Source organism: Eubalaena glacialis, chromosome 13 (genome assembly GCF_028564815.1).
Source record: "Eubalaena glacialis isolate mEubGla1 chromosome 13, mEubGla1.1.hap2.+ XY, whole genome shotgun sequence".
Taxonomy (NCBI): Eukaryota; Metazoa; Chordata; class Mammalia; order Artiodactyla; family Balaenidae; genus Eubalaena; species Eubalaena glacialis.
In genome coordinates this window covers 25,995,624-26,015,719 of record NC_083728.1, presented here as the reverse complement: position 1 = coordinate 26,015,719, position 20,096 = coordinate 25,995,624, and the positions used below count along the sequence as shown (strand labels likewise).

The 20,096-nt window shown below is 48.0% G+C and overlaps 1 protein-coding gene across 3 annotated transcripts in view; it reads left to right on the top strand.

Moving 5' to 3' along the window:
- ZNF341 (zinc finger protein 341) overlaps positions 1-16,956 on the top strand; it is a 41,885-nt gene extending 24,929 nt beyond the window's left edge. For all 3 annotated transcript variants that reach the window (XM_061208272.1, XM_061208271.1, XM_061208273.1), the window contains 6 exons: positions 2,251-2,459; positions 8,905-9,001; positions 10,616-10,748; positions 13,542-13,653; positions 13,908-13,978; positions 15,767-16,956. In XM_061208272.1, coding sequence (XP_061064255.1) covers positions 2,251-2,459; positions 8,905-9,001; positions 10,616-10,748; positions 13,542-13,653; positions 13,908-13,978; positions 15,767-16,296 — 1,152 coding nt within the window. In that variant the 3' untranslated portion in view covers positions 16,297-16,956. The remainder of the gene's footprint in view (positions 1-2,250; positions 2,460-8,904; positions 9,002-10,615; positions 10,749-13,541; positions 13,654-13,907; positions 13,979-15,766) is intronic.
- The last annotated feature ends 3,140 nt before the right edge of the window (positions 16,957-20,096 follow it).

Sequence of the window (20,096 nt, the reverse complement as noted above, 5' to 3'; positions counted from 1 at the left end):
CCCCTATAATTGAACATTTAGGTTACTTCCTGAGTTTTGCTATTATAAACAAAACTGTGGTGAACATTGTTGTAATCAAATCTTTGTCCACACCTCTGGCTTCTTCCTTATGATAGATTCTTTTTCTTTTTTTTCTTCCGGCTGTGTTGGGTCTTCGCTGCTGCGCATGGGCTTTCTCTAGTTGCAGCGAGCAGGGGCTACTCTTCGTTGCGGTGCATGGGCTTCTCACTGCGGTGGCTTCTCTTGTTGCGGAGCAGGGGCTCTAGGGAGCACAGGCTTCAGTAGTTGTGGTGCTCAGGCTCAGTAGTTGTGGTGCACAGGCTTAGTTGCTCTGTGGCATGTGGGATCTTCCCAGACCAGGGATCAAACCCGTGTCCCCTGCATTGGCAGGCGGATTCTTAACCACTGCACCAGCAGGGAAGTCCCCTTATGATAGATTCTTAGCAGGGAGATTGATGGAGTTAAGTTAGGATATCTTTGGGGGAAAATCACAGAAAACTTTGACTCAAACTGGCTTAAACAATTAGGAAGTTTGTTATCTCACATAACAAGAAAACCCAAGATAGGACAGCTCTGGGCCTGAGACAGTCAGTTGACTCAACCCAGCATCAAGGACCCTGTGTCTTTCTAGCTCTTATCTCCACTATCTCAGGGTATGGCGTTGTCCCCTGCTGGTGGTTTGCCTGTGGTCCTGTGATGGTAGTCACTCTTTCTGGGCAGAAGATCAGACACAGTATTATCCGTGAGCATAAAGGGGTTGTATTTTCTGTGTCTTCTTTAGGATCAAGGAAACCTTTCCCAGAAGCCTTCTGTAGACCTCTCATTGGTCAGAGCCAGTGCATATGCTCTGTCATTTAGGAATGCATTGTTATGCTGCAAATAATAGATAATGGGCTTACTGGTTAAGGTTTTTTTCTTCTCACATCACAAGAGGTCCATAAGTAGGTAGCATTGGGCTTATATAGCAGGGTTCTCTTGGCTTTCTGCTCTGCCATCTTTAGCATGTGGCTTTCATCCTCAAGGTTGCAGAATGGCTGCTGTACCTCCAGTCATCACATCTATATTCCAGGCAGGACAAATGCAAAAAACAAGGGGACTTCTCCTAGGAAGCTTTTGCCTTTTTGTTCTGGGAGGATTCCTTCCCCAAAGACTACTGCCTACTTATCATTGGCAAGAAAGGAGTCACATGGCTGACACTCGATGTAAGGGAGCCGGGGGATCAAATGTTTTAACTTGATTTGGCATCTTGCCACTCTGAGCAAATCAGGGTTCACTTTGTTAGGAAGAAAGAGCATGTGGAATTGTATCTGAGTGTGTCATGCAGCCCTATGAGGAGTGTGTACTACTTGTCAAAGTATAATTTTCAAAATGTTGAAAAACATCATTCTCATACAAATAACATAGTGAACATGAGTCAGAATTTTACTTAACTCATTAATGAGGGAACTGGGAGGATGACAAAGCCAGTCAAAAGAGGATATGAAACACTGATATCTATACCCATATATAACTATGTCAGTGAAAAAAAGGAATCCTGAAATAAGATTGCTAAGTTAGATACAAATCTGGTTAATGTCCTACAGGGCAACAAAACCTTTGGAGTTATCTTTTCTACATGACAAAAATCATTTACATTGGATCAGTTTTCTACAAGTTGACATTTAACTTTAGAGTCTGGGTCCTAATCAGTAGTAAACAGTCAAAACAAGTCACATCACCCAGAGGGTGAGATGACCCTCAGTGGCTTAACTGCCTTTACCTAACTGCCTGCCAGACAGCAGTTCTCAAAGTGAGGTCCCTAGCCCAGCAGCTTCAGCACCACCCGGGTACTTGGTAGGAATGCACATACTCAGGCCACCCAGACCTGCTGAATCAGATTCGCTGGTAGTGGCATAATCTGTTATTGTGATGCAGGCTCAAGTTGGAGAGCCACTATTCTAGCATGACACTGGGAGGACGTCATGTCATCTTTTCACATCTTTTCAAGATGTTATCATTCCAGGTTTTGGATATTTTTTCTTAAGCATACCCAGACCACACAGAGCCTGTGGGGAGGGTAATGGGGCCATTACCTGGCTGAGAGGAGGGGACCCTCTAATCAAAATAAGACCAGGGCTCCAGCAGCAGGGGAGCAGGGAAAGAGCGGTCGGGTCTTCCACAAGCAGTGTTCGAGGTGGATGCCACAGGGCAGGCAGTGGCAGTGGAGCAGCTCTCCTGCCTTCCCTCACCGACCCTGCCTCTTCCCTCAAGGTGTACAAGTGTGTGGTCAAAAGCTGCGCGCAGACATTCCCGAAGCTCGACACGTTTCTGGAGCACATCAAGAGCCACCAGGAGGAGCTGAGCTACCGCTGCCACCTCTGTGGCAAGGACTTCCCCTCGCTGTACGACCTGGGCGTGCATCAGTACTCACACAGCCTCCTGCCCCAGCACAGCCCCAAGAAGGACAGTGCCGTCTACAAGTACGTGCCCTCCCTTTTCCCTCTCCCTGCAGGGATCCTAGGGGTCTGGTCCCTTGGTGGTTCTGACTGCTCAGGACCAGTGGGACATCTCAAAGGGGAATCTGAGGCTCCAGGGTCCAGCCTGGCAGAGTGGGTTCTGTGTCTTGGCACTGAAGGGGGGAAGATGCTGGCCCTCCTTATATCATTCTTCAACTTGGCAGACAGTTAGCCTAAAAAAAAAAAAAAAAAAACTTAAAAAAGGGAAGCCAATCTTTCCTTGTTCATAATGGAAAAAAGATTTGTTTTTTTTCTAAAGTAAAATATTATGAAAATAGTATTTCGTCTGATAGTCTACACAATTTAGGTTACAGTTGGAATAGTACGCTGATTCTTAAATGAAAAAATGAACAAGTATGTATTTGAAAGCAAAAATCATAAAAATAAGATTCATTTGTTTTATAATCTGTAAAATTTAGGTTAAAGTTGAAGCTATATGCTGATTCTTAGAATGGACAAGGAATGAATCAAATGTAGATTTCATTGGGGGTAGTTTTCTGACAACCCTTTACATGGTTGTAGTTTTCTGTTTCAGTCATAAAGAAGGTCCCTTTGGCAGAAATGATGAAGGGCTCCCTCCATTTTGCCTCATGCTTTTAGTCCTTAGATCTTCAGATCATTCTCTTTGGACCCATCGATCCTGTGATCATCCTTGTCATTCTGTTTGGAGCCATAGATCCTGTGATCATTCCTGTAGAGTTTCTCTTCCTCGATTGCTTTCTGGTCCCTCTTCTAGACTCTCATTTGCCGATGGTGTCATCCAGCATCACTTTCATGACTTGGTGGAACCCCTCATTTTTGCTCTGCATTCATTTCGCCGTGCATTTGCCTTATGTCTTTTGGGAGCAGCTGCCTCACAAAACCCAGCACGTAGTGGATGGGGATAGTGAAAAAAAAATTGGAGTGTTTGTCTAGGGACTTCTAGTTCATTAGTGAATATTTTCATGTTAGAATGGCTTTTGCTTCTCTGTACAAAGTTGTATCTGCACAGACTTGGCTGATGACCTCTGTTAATGGGGCCTCCCTCTAACTCCTGGGTGAGGCTTCTGGGGTTCAAAAATAAGTAAATACAGACCTTGTGTTTAGAATGCATGGGCTGCTTAGGGAGACAGGAGTGTATATATTCTTAGGATATACTGTGATAAAATGCTATCATAGACATATTACCCAAAGTGGGAGGTAGGGCAGCGAAGGTGTCCCAGGAACAATGATATCTGAACTGGGTTTTGAAGGATGAGTAGGAGTTTGTCAGGTAGACAGTGGGTAGTGGGAAGTGCATTCCTAGCAGGAGGAACAGCAGGTGTAGCGATATAAAATAAAATAGCATGTGGTTTAGAATGACTGTTCTGTAGAATGGAAGTGGGAGGAGATGTTTAGATGGGGCCTGGGAGAGAAAGTGGGGCCAGAGCATGAGGACCTTGTAGAAATCACAAGAGCTTTGAGAAGTTGGCAGGGGGACTGGGGCTCGAGAAATGGGATGTAGGGCAACTGACCCTGGGGGAGATTGGGAAATGGGGCCAGAGAGGCAGGAAAACCAGGTGAAGCTCTGACCAGCTAAGGGGTGGAGATTTCTGGATAATGATGAGTAATTCTCATTTGTTCTCAGAGGGCGTTTTCTTTTCCTTTTGCCGTTCCAATCTGTGGATATGCTATGAGTCCCTGTAGCTGTGTGGCTCTCTGGAGTGAGATGCAAAATAAAAGGAAGGGAGCAGCTACTAGGTGCCTTGGCCTGACTTAGGGACATTGATCCCCGCAATCCTGGGAGGTAGGTTGTATCAGTCAGCTGAGGTGGCTATAACAAAATATTATAGCCACATGAGAGAGAGAGGGCATCCTTTCTGTCTGGTCTTTTCTTATAAGGGCACTAACCTTATCTGGAGGATCCCACACTCATGGTCTCATCTAAACCTAATCACTACCCAAAGGCTCCATCTGCAAATACCATTACATTGAGGGTCAGGACTTCAACATGCAGATTTTGGAGGGACACAGTTCAGTCCATAGCTGTGGTGTTCTCCCCATTTTGAAGATGAGGACATTGAGGCTCGGAGAGGAGAAGTGACCTGCCCACCAGAGTAACAACGTCCGTACAGAGCTGGGATTCAAACTCTTGTCTTGGACTGTGGAAGCCTCATAGCTCTGGTTTTAGAGTTCGCAGGCTGAGAATTGAGCCCAATGATGGCCCTGTGCCCGTAGTAGATCACTTCTCCCAGGTTCTGTTGCCAAAGTTAGAGTGTCAGAGGCCCTTTGTAGCCATTGGAGCTTCTGGCCCCAAAGTAAGGTGCAGGGAGGCAGGACACCATCTGGATGGCCCAGGGGTGGAATGGTGTAGTGGGTAATGATAAGAGCTCTGGAGCCACCTCCCTGTGCTCAAATCTGAGCTCAGCCGCAAACGTGATGGATGACCTCAGCAAGATATTCAGCCACTCAACTTCAGTCTCCTCACCTGTGAAATGGCGATACGATAGTGCCTACCCTGTTGGATTATTTATAAGGATCAAGTAAGATGAGTATGAAGCAGTTAGACATGGTGCCTGGAACATAATAGGTACTCAATAAATATTATTGCTGCAATGTTTATTAATTATATAATTTAAATCTAGGTTTGGTTGCTTGTAACAGGGACCCAAAATAACAGTGGCTTTAACAAGGTGAGAGTTTATTTCTCTCTCATGGTAACATTTGAGTGGGTGTGGTGGTTTCATTCCATTTTCACGGGGGCAGGCCCTGTCAGTCTGGCTGCTCTGCTCCCTTTGGGCCACGTTGACTTGGCCCGTGGAGTCTCCCCAACTCCCTCAAGTGAATTTCATACATGTCACTATATATATGCTGTATGGTTACTTTTTCCTTTTAAAAATAAGATGTTTTTTTTTTTCTAGTTACAAAAGTCATCCATGTTCAATGCACAGAAATGGATTTTTAGAAAAACCCACAAGAAGACAAAAAACAAAACCCTGTTAACCTCTTGGTACATGTCCTTTGGTATATATCTGTAATAAGCATATTTATAGCTATAAATATCACAGGCTATATTTGAGTTAGGTCATCCCAAACACAGTTATTGAATTTGGTGAAAATTCATCACACCATCTTCCTGTTGCACAACTTCTGACAAACAGTCCAAAATTTAATAGGATCATTCCGTATACTTGGCATTATCACTTAAAACTATAATGTTTATATCTTTGCACCTCAGCACAAACAGACCTGCCTCACTCATTTAAACAGCTACTTAGTATTCCATTGTATGTGGGTGGGCTGTAATTTATTTAACCCATTCCTTATTGCAGGTTAATTGGGTTATTTCCAGTTTGTCATTATTATAAACAACACTACAGGAACAACTTTGGACATATATCTTTGCTCATTTGTAAATAAGTTCCTAGAAGTCATCTTGCAGGTCAAAGATCAAAGAGGGGTTTAACAAAGATTAATTACCTACTTGAAAAAAATAATTGCTATGTGCATACAATGCAATATTTAAAAACTACGGAAGGGCATAGAGTGAAAAGGAATTCCCTATCCAACCTGACCCACCCCCTCATCCCATAGGCAATTGCTTTCAGGAAGTGTTCTTTTTAAACTTATTTTGACATAATTTTAGACTTCTAGAAAAGTTATAAGAATAGTACAAAGAATTCCCACGTACACCCTTCATCCAGATTTCCCCAATATTACAATACTTACACACTTACTTTATCACATTCTGAGCTTTTTGGGAATAATTTGCAGATATGATGCTCCTTTACCCTTTCTCTGTAGTGTGTATTTTCTAAAAACGAGGATAACCTCTTACATAAGCACAGTGTAGTTATCAAGATCAGGAAGTTAAATCAATACAATTCTGTTACCTAATGTACCTTATTCAAAAATTTGTAATTGTTCCAATAACATCCTTTATAGACAAAGAAAAAAATGTTTTTTCTGGCCCAGGATCCAATGCAGGATCCCACATTGTATTTGGTTGTTGTGTCTCTTTAGTCCCCTTTAAGCTGGAACAGTTCTCATTCTGTCTTTGTCTTTCATGACCTTAATATTTTGGAAGAGTATAAGCCACTAATTTTGTAAAATGCCCTCAGTTTGGGTTTATCTGATTTGACCTCAGGGTGGAGCCAGGATTGGCACTTTTGGCAGGAGTATCACAAAGCGATGCTGTGTCTTTCTCAGCGTGCTGTATCAGGAGACACATGACTCTGGTTTGACCCGGTGCTGGGGATGTTACTTTGGGTAACATAGTTAGGGTGGCGTTTCTGGCAGGGAGTTTTCATTTAATGGTGTTGCGAAACTGCGTCCTTGCTGCCGGAGCCTGTGCGATTCCTGTCTTCTTCCTCCCACTAGCTCACCAGGTCTCTGCCCTCCTGGTAGCTCTGCTCTCACCCCTCCTGCTCCTTCTTTCTTGCCATCTGGAGGCATTTAGCTTATGGTTTTCAGGGTGTGGACTGAGGGGGCGTCCCCGGGGCCCACCACAGGTGCAGCCTGACTGCGGGTTTCCCACGTGCCCTGGTGTACAGATGGCAGGGCCCATGGTTCTGTTTTTAACATGAATTGCCCACCTGCCTCTGGCATTCCTCAGTGGTACTGCATTGTAAACGGGCCCATTTGCTGGTGAACGTTTTGTGGTGGGGAGACGGTGGGATCTTTTCCTTAGAGTGGCTTGAGGCCTGAAACTGCTATTTTGCGGGCATGTTAGCGAGTGATGTTTACAGTAAAGACCATGTCTATGTGCTTTGCAGTTTATGAGCTGTTTGGCACCAGTGTGTCCTTTGACTCTTGTTATGATCTTAAGAAAAACTGAGGGGCAGGTCCACTTGGAATTCCTACCCCATTTCATGGTTAAGGAAACTGAGGGTCAGAGATGGGAAGGAGCCAGATCTGGATCCTTGTCTGTCTGACTTTTTTTTTTTAATTTTTATTGGAGTATAGTTGATTTACAATGTTGTGTTAGTTTCAGGTGTACAGCAAAGTGAATCAGTTATACTTACACATCTATCCACTCTTTTATAGATTCTTTTTCCATATAGGCATTACAGAGTACTGCGTAGAGTTCCTTGTGCTCTACAGTGGGTCCTTGTCTGACTCCTTCATGTAAGAGATTGTCCCTGGTGCTCAGAGCAGGTTATGAACAAGACAGATACGGTCCTGGCCTCCAGAGCCCACTTGCTGGTGGAGGAGACAGAGAAGTAAGCAAATAAATGATTCCAGATAATAATTGCTAAGAAGAAAATACAACTGGAGAGCATAATAGGAAGTGGCTGGGGCTGGGCTCTGGGGGACACCTTGAGACAGGGTGGTCGGGGAGGGTCTCTCTGAGGAGGTGACATCTGAGCTGAGACGTGAAGGCTGAGCAGGTGCTGCCAAGGGGAGGATTCGGGGGAAGAGCGTTCCAGGTCATAAGAACAGCAAGTACAAAGAACCTGAGGTGGGGTCGAGTTTGGTGTGTTCTGGGTGCCTTCAGGAGACCTGGGGGCCTGGAGCAGAGGGTGTGAGATGGGCAATGGGGAAAGGTGAAAGCTGAGAGCTGGGAGTGAGTCAGGCCAGTAGGGCCTTGTAAGCCAAGGTGGGGATTTTTAAGCAAGGGTGTGACATGGTCTGATTTTGATTTTTTTTTTTTAACATCTTTATTGGAGTATAATTGCTTTACAATGGTGTGTTAGTTTCTGCTTTATAACGAAGTGAATCAGTTATACATATACATATGTTCCCATAACTCTTCCCTCTTGCGTCTCCCTCCCTCCCACCCTCCCTATCCCACCCTCCCTATCCCACCGCTCTAGGTGGTCACAAAACACTGAGCTGATCTCCCTGTGCTATGCGGCTGCTTCCCACTAGCTATCTATTTTACATTTGGTAGTGTATATATGTCCATGCCATTCTCTCACTTTGTGGCACATATATACAATGGAATATTACTCAGCCATAAAAAGAAACGAAATTGAGTTATTTGCAGTGAGGTGGATGGACCTAGGATCTGTCATACAGAGTGACGTAAGTCAGAAAGAGAAAAACAAATACCGTATGCTAACACATATATATGGAATCTAAGAAAAAAAAAAAAGGTCATGAAGAACCTAGGGGCAAGACGGGAATAAAGACACAGACCTACTAGAGAATGGACTTGAGGATATGGGGAGGGGGAAGGGTAAGCTGTGATTTTGATTTTTAAAGGCTCCTGCTGGCTCCCCTGTGGAGAATGAATTAGGGCAGGGAGGAGGCTACTGCACGCATCCGAGCAAGATGGTTTGGATTAGGATGGAGGCAGTGGCAAGCGAGAATGGACCGATTCGAGAATGAATCAGATGTGGGATTTTGCCTCCTGGTGTTGGGGGCGGGGAGTGGCCGGTTCCCACGCCTGCTGGGGCGTCCAGCCCCGCACACACGCTCTCTCACTTCTCTGCTCCTCCCCATGTAGGTGTGTCAAATGCGTCAACAAGTACTCCACCCCCGAGGCGCTGGAGCACCACCTGCAGACCGCCACTCACAACTTCCCCTGCCCGCACTGCCAAAAGGTGGGAAACCCTGCCCTTGCTGACTGGGCGGAAGTAGGGGGCGAGAGGTGATGGAGTGAAGACCCCACCGTCTCCTTCTCCCCTCCTGCCTCAACACACGTGCAGGCCAAGCTTGGGGTTGTCTCCGCAGACGACACTTTGTCTTTGAAGAGCGAGAGCTCTGCCTGGCCCGTCTTACCCGTTGGACGCCACCTGTGGCCATCCCAGGGCTACTGCTGGGCCAGGCGGACCAGGCCGGGCTGACGTGGAGTGAGGCCTCTCCTGGACCCAGGCCTAGCATCTGAACGGCGGCCTCCAGCTTCCTGATGTCTTATCGTCCTTGTTATTACTGGTTCTTCTTTTCAGTGGATCTGGAAGCCCTCACTAAAGCCTGGCCCTTCATATCATCAAATACCCAGGCAGTGTTCCATTTTCCACTTTTCCCAAAAACATAATTTTTGTAAAGTTTGTTTGAATCAGGTCCATATATTGTGATTGGTTGATACGACCAAAGTTTCTGTTAATCTACAGATTCCCCCCATCGATGCTCCTTTTTTTTTTCTTTTAATGTATTTGTTGAAGAAACTGGGCCATCGGTCCTGTGGAGTTTCCTGAAGTCTGGATTTTGCTGATTGCATCCCCCTGGTGTGTTTAACTGGTTTCTTTGTTCTACTCATTTTCTTACAACCTTACGAGGCAGATTTTCCAGGACAGACAGCCCTGGTTTCACTTCGGCCTCATTGTAGATGTTTCTAATTATATAGACTAATTTAGGGGTTTGGAATTTGTGGTCTGAATAAAAGTTATCGTGAATTAGCAAGAACCATGTGCCAGATGCTGTTCTGAGCATTTTATCTGAACTGACTCATTTAACCCTAGGAGGTAGGCAAATTATTACTATCTCCATTTTATACATGGGGAAACCAAGGCACAGAAAGGTCATCCAGCTAGGAAATGATGGGGCTAGTAAGTTGATGGGTCTGTGTCCTTGACCACTTCTCTATATCAGATGAATGAAAAAATGAATGAATGCTCTTCCTATGCCTGGGGAGGAAGGAGATTTGCCTTCTGCGTTTTTTGGCTTTTTATTACCTTTCCATTTATTTCTTCAGTTATTTGTTCATTTTTAAATTCATTCCTTTGCTTGTCGGTCATTTGATTCAGGCCCTGTGCTGAGGAATGAAAGCCCCTCTCTGCCCTCTTGGAGATCCCGTACAAGCAAAGGGCTGTGTTTCAATAAGTTAGATGCTGACTTTAAAAATATGGGTGGACATTCAAGGGTGGAATTTGCTTTGCCTGGTGTGGCATTGAGGAGTCAGAGAGGGCTTCACAGAAGCAGTGACCTGAGTTGGGTCTTAAAGGATGAGTAGGAGTTTGTCAGGCTAAGAGAAAGTCTCCCTGGGTAGAAACAATAGTCTGGGCAGAACCTCAGGACAGGCATGTCTTGACTGGGCTTATGGGTGAGTAGTGGGAGCCATGAGGTTCTAATGGCTGAGCTTGACACTGTGGGCCTTGACCCCTAGTGGGCAGAAAGGAAGATGTTTCCATAAGGGCTGGTAACGAGGGGCCCCTTGAGCTCATAACATGGTGAGGGCTGGTGAGTCAGACCTGACGCTGACTCCTCTGTTCTGCCAGGTGTTTCCTTGTGAGCGCTACCTGCGGCGTCACCTGCCCACCCATGGCAGCGGGGGCAGGTTCAAGTGCCAGGTGTGTAAGAAGTTCTTCCGGCGGGAGCACTACCTCAAGCTGCACGCTCACATCCACTCAGGTGGGTACCCTGCCCCCCACCAACTCCTGCTCAGTCCCCCTTCCCCTCCCCCCAGACACCCTCTCTGTTCCCCTTCCCATCCCCCTCTGGCCTTCCTTCCCATCTCCTTCAGCCTTCTTCCTGAGCCCCCTCCTGCCCATCCCCTCCCTCTCTTCACCCCCCCTTCCCATCTCCTTCCTGGCCCCTACCTGCCCCCTCAAGTGAACAAGGGGTTCCCACCAACACTAGAGTAGAGATGAGCCTCGGGAGGCGGGTGGGGGGACTCTTGGCTCTGCCCCTGAGGCCATTCTGAGCCCCTGGGGGTGGGGGCGTTGTGCTCGATGCAAAATTCCCTCCCAAACCTGGATAGAACCCTCTGTCCTTAGATCCCCAGCTGAGATACATTGACACTTTATTTTCTTTTAAGCTTTAAAATGTTTTTTATTAGTTAAAAAATTCTGTTCTGTTTTATACTGAAAAGGGTCTAAAAATTGCGAAAACCTGAGGAAAAAATCCTTGATAGTACAAAAGCATCTCTCCTCAGATGGACAATCCAAATGGTTTTTGATTTTTTTTTTTTTTTTTTTTACTATGGCCTACGGTAAAAAATACATTTTATATGCAACCCAGGAAACACATACGTACACACAGAATATACTGAAACAGAAGTTTCACAAAACAATATTTTCTATCTGTACAGTTTTAGTTGTTAAAATAACCACCATCAGTTTGTGACTTGGAGTTCGCAGTTTGAAGAGTGATCCTAATTCCCCTCCCCAAAGGTGATCACTGTTAGTGGTCTCATCTGGGACATTCTAGTTTTATTTTACATCTATACAAAACATGTGCTTACTTTTACACAAACAGGCACATATTATAACTCTACTATGTGCCATTTTTCTTCACTTATCAAGGTACCTTGAAGATGTTCCTAATAGCACCTTCTTTTTCTCAGCTGCATAGTATTCTCCTGCATTTACCATCTTTGATTTAACCAGTTCCCTATGGATGGACACTTAAATTATTTTTTCAGCTGTTAGTTTGTATACACAATGCTGTGTGGGTCTCTTGACAAGCTTTGGGGAATATATCTGTAGTGTGCATTCCTAGCAGTGGAAATGCTAGGTTAAAATGTATATGCAGTACCGAGTTTTAGTTTGGGATGATGAAAAAGTTCTGGAGATGGATAGTGGTGATGGTAGCAAGACAATAAGAATGTACTTAATGCCACTGAAGTGTAACTTAAAGATGGTTAAAATGGTAAATTTTCTGTTACACATATTTCATATTTATGATAAAAGAAGAAAAAAAAAGTAACTTCATTGGCAATTTTGATAGATATTACCAAATTGCTTTCTTTATGGTTTTTAAAATAATCATTATTATTCACAAGTAATACATGCTTTTTGTAAAAATGGAAGCAGTATGGAAGTACATAAAGTAAAATGTTAAATTCCCCCTTCAAATCTTAATTGCTACTGACAGTTTGGTGTGTACCCTCCCCTACCTTTCTCCCTGCATATTCTGTGTCGATACAAACCCATATGGCCAGGGCTTTTTTGGAGTATGGGGATTGTATTTTTTTCTAACAAAAATGGGACTGTATTAAGCTGTCCTACACTTTTCTTTTCCCCCTAGCAGTATAGCCAGGAGATCTTTCCAGATCAGGAAACAGATCGACCTTAATCTTTTTAATGACTGCAGAACATTCCATTGTAAGGACCAGAATTTCCTCAATCATTGGGTAGGCATTTTTCAAAAGTACTTTATTCATCCCAGAGAGGAGAACAGAGAGGAAATAATGGCAGGAAACAAAGCAACCCAGTAATAGCCCTTTTCCAAAGGGCAGTTTCTGACCCCTGACCCCTGTTAGGTGAGAGCTGCTCTCCATGCCACCCCTCCCCCCCAGCCCCACGCATGGGTTCTGCAGCAGACGGTCTGGGGCAGCTCAGGTGGACCCTGGGTCACACTGCCGGGCTGGATTCTTACTTCCCCCAAACACTAGGTGTAGACCAGGAGCCTCAGTTTTCTCTTCTAGAACTTACCTTATGGTTTGTTGCAAGGATTCAACCAGATAAGGTGTAATTTCCCCCTCCCCTGTGGTGGACCCCACTTCAGTAAATGTCACGGCCATCCACCCTGTCGCCCAGCCCACGCCTTAGGTTCTCTCATGCCCCACAGCCAGTCTGTTGGCAAGGGCTGCCAATTCTGCTTTCTGGACATCACCCATACTTGGCCACTTCCCATTTCTTGTACCAGCCTCCTTCCTGCCTCCACCCTCATGCTCTCAATCTGTTCTCTACACACAGCCAGAGGGAGCCTGTGAGGCTCTCGAGTCAGATCCTGTCCCTCCTCTGCTCAGCGCCTCTGGTGGCTTCTCATCCGGCTCAGAGTAGAAACCTTGGCCTCCCAAGCCCTCCCTTCTGGGCCTGACTGCCTTGCCCACCTCCTCTTCTGCCTCATTCTCCCTCCCCTGCTCCAACCCGGCCACACGGGCCTCCCCGTTGTTCCTCAGACACAGGCGGTGCCCCACGTCTCCTCCTGCCTGGGACCCTCACTCCCACATTCCTGCGTGGCTCGCTCCCTCACCACCTCAGGTGTTGTTGCCTCGTCAGAGAGGCCCCTCCTGCCCATCCTAACTGAACCAGCCTCCTCTCCTCCTTGGCAAAGCAAAGTCCGGAGGAAAGGGAGAGGCAATATTCCCGCAGGCCACCTCCCTGGAGGAGCTGCTGTCCCCTAATGGAGACTCCTGCTCCCCATATTCAGACTCCCTCTCACGGCACCTGGGTCCCCCATCTGTGTTTCCTCCTGCAGGTGAGAAGCCCTACAAATGCTCAGTGTGTGAGTCCGCGTTCAACCGCAAGGACAAACTGAAGAGACACATGTTGATCCATGAGCCATTCAAGAAATACAAATGCCCCTTCTCGTGAGTAGAGACGGTGGGTGGGAGGGGGCAGGTTTACCCAGCTGTGTGATAGAAGGGGGTCAGGGCCGAGGGCTGCAGGCCCTCTCTCCTTTTGTCCTGTCCTGGGTCCCGCCTGGCTGCTTCACTCCCCATGCTGCTTCCCTGCCCAGCCCTTAGGGTGGATGAGCGAGTCCGTCCTGCCCAGGGCTGGCAGGGGGGCCAGCAAGAGAGTCCTGTGCTTAGTGAGCTCCCCTGACCAGTGTTTTGGATTCTAGGACACACACGGGCTGCAGTAAGGAGTTCAACCGGCCAGACAAGCTGAAGGCTCATATCCTTTCCCACTCCGGTAAGTGGCTCCTGGACGTGCCAGGAGGGTCTGGTTCAGCTCAAGCCCCCTGGGCAGGGACCCCAGAAAGAGCAAACACATCCTGTGAGGCTTATTTTCCCTGCCTGGTACCTTCCAGCCAATAGACTTCTGCCCCTGTGAGCCATGAGCCTGGCCTGTGTTTGGGTCCTCAGGGTGTACGGAGGTGAGTCAGCCACAGTCCCCCAGGCTGAGGAGGAAGCTGACTCAGGAGGAGATGACTGTATATCAGAGAGGCACCCAGTGTGACAGAGGTGGGGTCAGGTGTGGAGGGAGATCCAGTTCTGAGTGGGTCCAAGATGAGGCCAGGGAGCTTCCTTGGCCCACTCGGCAGAGCGAGGAAGCTGGGGTATGGAGTAGGGGTCTCCACACCACTCCTCAGTTTCCCGGCAGCTCCACAGAGCTTCTCCTGGGGCTGCTGCTTCCCCAGAGCAGCTTGGCTGGCTTTCCACGTACCACTTGGTCTATAGAACAAGGTTTCTCAATATCGGCACTATTGATATTTTGGGCTGGATAATTCTTTGTCGTGGGCGGCTGCCCTGTGCACTGTACGATGTTCAGCAGCATCCCTGGCCTCCACCCCATGGTTACGACAGCCAAAATGTCTCCGGGACAAGCCAAAAGATCCTTGGGGAGTAAAGTCACCCCTGATTAACAACCACTGGTTTGTAAACAGGACCTAGTGGCTAAAGAAAGTGTGAAAACTAAGAGATTGATTGAGGACTTGGAGACGGAGGGCCTGGGCTCGATTCTTGGCACTACCACTGTCCTGCTGGGTGGCCTCGGGCAAGTCACTGCCCCCTCTCTGAGCTGTCATCCCAGGGAGGCTGAGTGGGTCATGGCACAGGCTGTGTGTGGGACGGAGTTGACTTCATGGTGGATATGGAGGCACCAGTGATTCATCCAGTGAGTGACTATTGCGAGAATACCATGTGTCAGGCACTGGGGGTGCCATGGGGGAATCAGGCAGAAGCCCACCCTGCCCTCCTGGGGAAGCTTAGCATTTAGTGGCAGAGATCGAAAATGAACAGCAAACAAATAAGTATGTTACAGTAAAATATACTGAGGGCAAAGATGGAAATAAGCAGAGTGAGGGGGCAGAGAAAGAAGGGAAGTGGGTGTCAGGGAGGGCTCCCCGGAGGAGGTGACACGAAAGCTGAGTCTGAGGGAGGAGAAGAGCCGGAAATGGCTTCCAGGGTGAGGGAGCAGCAAGTGCGAAGCCTTCAGGCAGGGAAGAGACTGGCGGGTGTTTGAGACGAGGAAAGGTGGGCGGGAGACCTGGAGCTCAGAGAACAAGAGAGGGGAGAGGAAGGGGATGGGTCTGAGAGGTGAAGGGGGTGGCCAGCTGCAGGCGACTCTGTGGGAAATTTGGGGAATCACTGGAGGGTTTGCAGCAGGGAGTGTCATGGAGAGGTTTTACCAAGACCGCTCTAGCTGCCCTGTGGGGAATGGTCTGAGGCGGCCAGGGTGAGGCAGGCAGACCAGAGAGGAGAGAGATGATGGTGACCTGGCAAAGTTAGTCAAGGTTTAGGGGCTGAGCTTGCTGTTCCAGGCAGAGGGGAAACAGCACAAGCAAAGGCCTAGAGGCAGGAGGCTGGCACAGGGTAAGTGGCTGGGAGAAGGTGGGAGATGAGAGTGGAGGGAGCAGGGCCCAGATCACACCCATGCTCGTAGGGCAAGCTGAGGAACTGGGCTTTGTTCCAAGTGCCAGGGCAGCATTGCAGGGTGAAGGGTCTGGGTGCCTCTCACTGCCTTCCCTTCGCTCCCCAGGCATGAAGCTCCACAAGTGCGCCCTGTGCAGCAAGTCCTTCAGCCGCCGTGCCCACCTCGCCGAGCACCAGCGCGCCCACACAGGCAACTACAAGTTCCGCTGTGCCGGCTGCGCCAAGGGCTTTTCCCGCCACAAGTACCTCAAGGACCACCGCTGCCGCCTTGGCCCCCAAAAGGATAAGGACCTGCAAGCCCGGCGGCCCCCCCGGAGGAGGGCAGCCCCCCGCAGCGGCAGCACTGGTGCCCGCAAGGTGGTGACCCCCCTGCCTGACCCGCTGGGGCTGGAGGAGCTGAAGGACACAGGGCCTGGGCCAGTGCCCGAGGCCGCCCCAGGCAAGCCGCCCTTCTCGGAGCCGGATGCCGTGCTGTCCATCGTAGTGGGGGGGACGGTGGGGGGCGAACCTGAGCTGGTGGTGCCCGGGCATGCCGAGGGCCTGGGCTCCAACCTGGCCCTGGCAGAGCTGCAGGCAGGGGCTGAGGGCCCGTGTGCCATGCTTGCTGTGCCTGTCTACATCCAGGCCTCGGAGTGATGGACCCATGGTGTTTGCTCCCACATCCTGCCTGATGCTCACCTTTGGGTCCAGGGCCTCTAGGAGCAGACTAGAGATCCTTCCCAGTGGAAGTGAGCCATTGGTCAAAATCCTTTTGGAACGTGCTCTGTAAACCCTGGCCCAGGGCCACCTCGCTGTGTCCCCTGTCCTGCTGGGAAGCCCTGCAGCATTCTGGGATCTGAGGCAGCTGAGCCTGAATGGCCCAGGGTCTGGCTGGTCCAGGCTGGTGGTCAGGCTGCCTAAGAGAGAAGACAGGGCAGTCCCACCCACCCCTCCTCCAGGCTGCCTAGGGGCAGCCTCTAGTTAAGCTGCTGTTCAGGGGCCTGATATGGTTGGAGCCCTTACCTGTTAAACCGTTTCACATGCAGTTCTCCCAGCATCCCCAGACGACTCTGTGATGTAGGCATGTAGGAGGCACTTGAGTGTTGTGGTTAGAGTTCAGCTGTCAGCCAGATCTGGCTTCAGATCCAAGCGCTGACACTTACTTGCTGTGTGACCTTGGATAAGTCACTTGACCTCTCTGAGCCCTGCATTCCTCATCTGTACAATGGGGCTTATGACAGTACTACCTCATAGGGCTGTCATTGGGATCCAGTATGATGAAATGTACAAAGAGTTTGGCATAGAGTTTGGCGTAGTGCCCGGCACTCAGAAAGTGCTCAATAAATGTTTTTATCAACATGGCTCAGGCCCTAGCTTTGGCAATTTCTTTCTTAGCCCCTAGGTGGCAGCATTCCGCGCTCCAAAGCTTGTGCGGGCTGAGGGGTCACTTGGCTCCTCACACAGCTACACTGCCCCAATTGCCATAGAGAGGCTTGGTGCACCCAAAACAGTTATTTCAGAATATGTCCCATGGAAACCCCTGGAGGAAAGGGTTTATAACTCACTTTTGAAAATGCAGGGTCCTGGGCCTTGCCCTAAAACCCTTTGGAATCAGAAACTCTAACCAGAGTCAGAGGACCATCTCGAGCAGGCCTCTGGATGGCCATAGGTGCCCCCACATCCAGCATTCCCTTCCCCATCTCCAGCTAGTCCAGCGGGGAAGCAAACTAGGCTCCCTGGGAGACAGGGAGGGAGAAAAGGGGCCTTCACCAGTGCTTTCTTATTTGTCTTCACCACCACCCTGCTGGGCCACACTGCCTCAGTTACAGGAGAGGACTCTGAGGCTGAGATGGAACAGGGCAGGATGCAGGAGGACTGTCGGACTCAATTTGATCACTGAGTTTCCCTGAAGGCTGACATCCCTCAGGCATCTGTGTGTGGGCCTGTGGCTGGAGCTCAGAGCAAGGTCGAGTTCCCCACATCCTCAGGAAGGGTGTGATGCAGTGGGAGGGGCGAGTGAGGCAGCAGTGCACAGCTGAGGGGGTAAGGGCAGTAAGCGTACCCAGCCCTCAGGAGGGCCAGGGGAGGGGCTGATGGGGACAGGAAGTCTCAGAGGGGGAGGTAACACTCGATCTAGGCCTTGACACAGAGTGTTTGATGGATAGAAGAAGGCATGCCAGGGGGATTAGTTCAAGACAGTGGAGTAGAAGGACGTGCGATCACTCCCTCTTGCGAGAGCACCGGAATCACAACTAACTGCTGAACAAACATCGACAGGAAGACACTGGAACTCACCAAAGAAGATACCCCACATCCAGAGACAAAGAAGAAGACACAATGAGACGGTAGGAGGGACGCAATCACAATAAAATCAAATCCCATAACTGCTGGGTGGATGACTCACAAACTGGAGAACACTTATACCACCGAAGTCCACCCCCTGGAGTGAAGGTTCTGAGCCCCACTTCAGGCTTCCCAGCCTGGGGGTCTGGCAATGGGAGGAGGAATTCCTAGAGATTCAGACTTTGAAGGCTAGCAAGACTTGATTGCAGGACTTCGACAGGACTGGGGGAAACAGAGACTCCACTCTTGGAGGGCACACACAAAGTAGTGTGTGCATCAGGACCCAGGAGGGAAGGAGCAGTGACCCCACAGGAGACTGAACCAGACCTACCTGCTAGTGTTGGAGGGTCTCCTGCAGAGGCGGGGTGTGGCTGTGGCTCACCATGAGGACAAGGACACTGGCAGCAGAAGTTCTGGGAAGTACTCCTTGGTGTGAGCCCTCCCAGAGTCCGCCATTAGCCCCACCAAAGAGCTGGGTAGGCTCCAGTGTTGGGTTACCTCAGGCCCAACAACCAACAGGGAGGGAACCCAGCCCCACCCATCAGCAGACAAAGTGGATTAAAGTTTTACTGAGCTCTGCCCACCAGAGCAACACCCAGCTCTACCCACCACCAGTCCCTCCCATCAGGAAACTTGCACAAGCCTCTTAGATAGCCTCATCCACGAGAGGGCAGACAGCAGAAACAAGAAAAACTACAATCCTGCAGCCTGTGGAACAAAAACCACAATCACAGAAAGATAGACAAGATGGAAAGGCAGAGGGCTATGTACCAGGTGAAGGAACAAGATAAAACCCCAGAAAAACAACTAAATGAAGTGGAGATAGGAAACCTTCCAGAAAAAGAATTCAGAATAATGATAGCAAAGATGATCCAGGCCCTTGGAAAAAGAATGGAGGCAAAGATCGAGAAGATGCAAGAAATGTTTAACAAAGAAGAATGAAAGAACAAACACCTAGAGGAATTAAAGAACAAACAAACAGAGATGAACAATACAATAACTGAAATGAAAACTACACTAGAAGGAATCAATAGCAGAATAACTGAGGCAGAAGAACGGATAAGTGACCTGGAAGACAGAATGGTGGAATTCACTGCTGTGGAACAGACTAAAGAAAAAAGAATGAAAAGAAATGAAGACAGCCTAAGAAACCTCTGGGACAATATTAAACGCAACAACATTCGCATTATAGGGGTCCCAGAAGGAGAAGAGAGAGAGAAGACCCGAGAAAATATTTGAAGAGATTATAGTCGAAAACTTCCCTAACATGGGAAAGGAAATAGCCAGCCAAGTCCAGGAAGCACAGAGAGTCCCAGGCAGGATAAACCCAAGGAAAAACACGCCGAGACACATAGTAATCAAATTGACAAAAATTAAAGACAAAGAAAAAATTATTGAAAGCAACAAGGGAAAAATGACAACATACAAGGGAACTCCCATAAGGTTAACAGCTGATTTCTCAGCAGAAACTCTACAAGCCAGAAGGGAGTGGCATGATATATTTAAAGTGATGAAAGGGAAGAACCTACAATCAAGATTACTCTACCCGGCAAGGATCTCATTCAGATTCGATGGAGAAATCAAAAGCTTTACAGACAAACAAAAGCTAAGAGAATTCAGCACCACCAAACCAGCTCTACAACAAATGCTAAAGGAACTTCTCTAAGTGGGAAACACAAGAGAAGAAAAGGACCTACAAAAACAAACCCATAAAAATTAAGAAAATGGTAATAGGAATATACATATCGATAATTACCTTAAATTTGAATGGAATAAATGCTCCAACCAAAAGACACAGGCTCTCAGAATGGATACAAAAACAAGACCCATATATATGCTGTCTACAAGAGACCCACTTCAGACCTAGGGACACATACAGACTGAAAGTGAGGGGATGGAAAAAGATATTCCATGCAAATGGAAATCAAAGACAGCTGGAGTAGCAATACTCCTATCAGATAAAATAGACTTTAAAATAAAGAATGTTCCAAGAGACAAGGAAGGACACTACATAATGATCAAGGGATCAATCCAAGAAGAAGATATAACAATTATAAATGTATATGCACCCAACATGGGAGTACCTCATTACATAAGGCAACTGCTAACAGCTA